General features: G+C 40.6%; 1 protein-coding gene across 1 annotated transcript in view; it reads right to left on the bottom strand.

Moving 5' to 3' along the window:
- Positions 1 to 129: 129 nt before the first annotated feature.
- The window catches only part of HAUS2 (HAUS augmin-like complex, subunit 2), an 18,315-nt gene continuing 14,356 nt past the window's right edge, over positions 130 to 4,088 (bottom strand). The window contains exons 7-8 of the mRNA XM_014534861.1: positions 2,587 to 2,695; positions 130 to 617 (exon numbers count right to left, since the gene is read on the bottom strand). Coding sequence (XP_014390347.1) covers positions 459 to 617; positions 2,587 to 2,695 — 268 coding nt within the window. The 3' untranslated portion in view covers positions 130 to 458. The remainder of the gene's footprint in view (positions 618 to 2,586; positions 2,696 to 4,088) is intronic.

The raw sequence follows: 4,088 nt of genomic DNA, 5'->3' as shown, positions 1-4,088 counted from the left end.
TAAAGGATCCCAGGTTCAATTCTGGTCAAGGGCACATACCTCAGTTGCAGGCTTGATCCCCGGCCCTGGTCAAGGCATGTACAGGAGGCAACCAATCGATGTGTTTCTCTCACATCCATGTTTCTCTCTGTCTCTCCCCCTCCCTTCTACTCTCACTAAAAATCAATGGAGAAATATTTTCAGGTGAGGATTAACCAAAAAAAAAAATTTTCAGGTGCACATATGAAAAACGAAGGAAAATTTAGTTTGGTCTTAATGAACTTGGAATTTTAGTACTCTAACATAGAGAGGGCTGCAGCAAAGCCTATAAATACCCATGTTATCATTGACTAGAAATGGACTTCACACGACTACATACAATTAAGCAAAAAGAAACCATTTTTGCTTAATTGAACAAGTTGTATCATTTGGCATTAATAGTTTGGACATGAGCTTTAAAAGTAAAGATAAAGAAGGCGTTATGGTGTTACAATACATTTGTGAAGATAATTTTCTTCAGCTAATATTTTGGGAATACAAGAGGAAATTTCCTTTTGTTGTTCTCGCCACTTGAGTATATTCTCTGCCAGTTCTTCTGTCTCATTCACCAAAATATCCATCTTGGCTAAAGCCTTGCTCTGTAACATTTGAAAGAAGGGGAAAATAGGAGAGAAATTATGCCTGTCATTAATATATCATTACTATATCACAAATGGTTATGATTCCAGCCCCTGAATACAAAGGTGCCTTAAATTTGTGCTCTCCCACTTCTTATAGACACACTTTTTCTTCAAGTCACCTCTCCTGTCTTCAATTATCACCTCGATGCAGATGACCTTCAATCCATATTGTCAAACCTAATCTCCTTCCTAAAATTCAGTCCCACGTTTCAATCTGTTGGAAAACTCCATCTGGATATACATTCAATCTCAATTTAACTGCAATTCAACAAAGGTTGAACGTTTACTATCTATGCAAGACATAACAAAAACAAACTCATTAACTTCTTTAATTTTTTGGTCCTACTCACCCTCAAGTCAGCAAGAATAGAAATTTCATTACTTTGGATGTGTTCCAAAAAGTAGCCATATTCTAGAAATTAGACCTTCAAAATATAAAAATCTACACAATCCTTTGTATTCCTCAGCTTTAAATCTTTTATCTGAATAACTTATTTATTCTCCAAGTTTCTTTGCCTAGTCCTCTAACAGTTTATCAAACTTTAATGTGCATAGGAATCACCTGAGGAACTTGTTAAATTGTAGATTCAGATCGTGAAGGTAAGTGAATGAAATCTGCAATTCTGCATTTCTAACAAACTTCCAGGTGATGCTTACGCTGATGTTCTCTGCCCACACCGAGTGGCAAGGCTCAGTCCACTCTATTTAATATTTTCTCCATTATTAAAGTACAGTTCTGATCAAGTCACTCCTCTGTGCCTTTCTCTAAAAATCAAAAATTCAATAGTTCCCCAGTACTCAAACAGTCAAGTCTAAACTTCTCAGTCTCAAGGCATTCCATAACTAACCCTGAGTTAATTTCCCTCTCAATACCTTTAAGTGTCATCCAAAGTAGAGTACCACTCTTCCCTCAAGCTACTGTGCTCTTCTAATTTTCTTTCATTTTTTAAATTTTTATTTACTGATTTTTAGAGAGGAAGGGAGACAGGGAGGGAGGAAGAAAGAGAGAGAGAGAAATATTAATTTGTTGTTCCACTTATGTATTCATTGATTGACTTTCTTGTATGTGCCCTAACTGGGGATTGAGCCACTCAGCCAGAAGCCGGGATCATGGCTGGTGAGTGCAGTGGTGGTGGCAGAAGCCTTTCCCGCCTCCATGACAGGCAGACATCCCTCGAGGGGTCCCAGACTGCAAGAGAGCGCAGGCTGGGCTGAGGGGACTCCCCTGCCCCCCACTGCCCCCAGTGCACAAATGTCATGCACCGGGCCTCTAGTACTGGAATAAAAGAATGTAAAATGACTTTTAAAGAAAAATAATATAAAAAAAAGAAATAGCATCTTGATTTTATAAAATAAATCACTCATATTAACCATCAAAAAATTAAACAAGCCCTAACCGGTTTGGCTCAGCGGATAGAGCGTCGGCCTGCGGACTCAAGGGTCCCAGGTTCGATTCTGGTCAAGGGCATGTACCTTGGTTGTGGGCACATCCCCAGTGGGGAGTGTGCAGGAGGCAGTTGATTGGTGTTACTCCCTCATCGATGTTTCTAACTCTCTATCCCTCTCCCTTCCTCTCTGTAAAAAATCAATAAAGTATATGTAAAAAAAAAAAAATTAAACAAGTAGGTTAGACATTTGAGATTATGGTATAAAACAGAACTAAAGAAAGCTAAAAGTGCCCTAGCCGGTGTGGCTCAGTGGATAGAGCAGGACTAGAGGGTCCCAGGTTCGATCTGATCAGGGCACATGCCCAGGGTTGGGGGTTCGATCCCCAGTAGGGGGCGTGCAGGAGGCAGATCAGTGATTCTCATTGATGTTTCTAGCTCTCTCTCCCTCTCCCTTCCTCTCTGAAATCAATTTTAAAAAATAGCTAAAAGTAATGTGAAAGGAGTTGATGAGGTACTTAAATGCTATTGTTAATACTCACCATTCTCTTTAGATCTGCATCTAAATGAGGAATATTTCTAATTGTTTCAAGGTGGGTTTCTAATCTCTCAATAAAAGTAACTGCCAACTCCAGCAAATGTACCATGTATCTGAAAGAGGGAGGAAAAAAAAGTCAATTATTATTTTGTTTTAGTGTAGTTATTTTGTGTTCTCCTTTTCCCCTTTTAATTAGGACTTTCAATATGATATAAAATAATCACAACCCAATGAGCCAATTTTAACCTTTCTGCATTCATGGAACTATCAGTGATAAAGCCATTTCAAAATACTAATTCTCAATCATAAGCGAAGACAATAAGGACAAATGTACTTCATTGAAATAGCCTACAAATACAACTACTTTGAATCTGTGCATTCGCAAAATGCTTTAAAATCATTATTCAGTTCTTCTAATATATATATTGCATAATATGTACAATAATGGTATTTAATGTACTGAATAGATTCTGAATAAATCCACAAGAATGGGATCTGTATATCTATTATATTACTGTAAGATAAAAAACCTGATACCCAAGAGAAGATATTGATTTGTTCAGGGTCAGTTAGTGAGCACTGGTGGAGAAAGTTAGGAATCAGATTTCTGCTTCTTTACTTTATTATTAATAACTAAAGGCCCGGTGCACAAAAATTTGTACACTCGGGTGGGTCCCTCAGCCCAGCCTCTGGCAGTCTGGGGCCCCTCGCGGGCCCCTTCCCCTGGCTGGTGGCACCAGTTTTCCTCCGGCGCCCAGAACCCAGGCCTTTGCTCTGCACCGGGAGGGGCCAGTGCGGCGGGCGAGGGGCTTAGCTCTTTGCCCGCCACGCGCAGGCCCCGGAGGCGTGGCAGAGGCCGGCGTGGCTGGCTTCCCTCTTTGCTCTTTGCTCACCACGCTGGCCTTTGCTCGCTGCCCCTGCCCGGGGCCAGCCAGCTTTGCTCCGTTGCTTGGCGCCTAGGTATACAAATTAACCGCCATCTTTGTTGGCGGTTAACCACCATCTTTCTTGGCAGTTAATTTGTACATCGCCCTGATTAGCCGATGGGAAGCATAGCGAAGGTACGGTCAATTATCCTTTTTGTCTTTTATTAGATAGGATAACTTACATCTTCAATTTGGTACTTGCAATACTCCCATGAGGAAGTAAGGAACAGAAAGCATCTATGGATTGGGAAACTGAAGCAAAAAATTTAAATCATTTGTCCAAGTCTTTGAGGGATATAAACAACAGAGATGAGACCAGAACTCAGTTTTTCCCCCTCCTTTAGTTGACATTGTTTTCATCTGTCCCTGCTTAAACTCCCCCAACAGAATTTGTATATATAGTGTGGGGCAAAAGTAGGTTTACAGTTGTTCGTATGGGAAATAATACAATCTCTATATATAAAACCCTAATATGCAAATAGACCAAACGGCAGAACAACCAAACAACCAGTCGCTGAGAGATGTGCTGACCACCAGGAGGTGCGCACAGAACAAGGAGAGCATTGGCCGCAGGATGGTG

The sequence above is a fragment of the Myotis brandtii genome, unplaced genomic scaffold, assembly GCF_000412655.1.
Source record: "Myotis brandtii unplaced genomic scaffold, ASM41265v1 scaffold133, whole genome shotgun sequence".
In the NCBI taxonomy this organism is placed as follows: Eukaryota; Metazoa; Chordata; class Mammalia; order Chiroptera; family Vespertilionidae; genus Myotis; species Myotis brandtii.
This window is presented reverse-complemented; position numbering and strand designations above follow the sequence as displayed.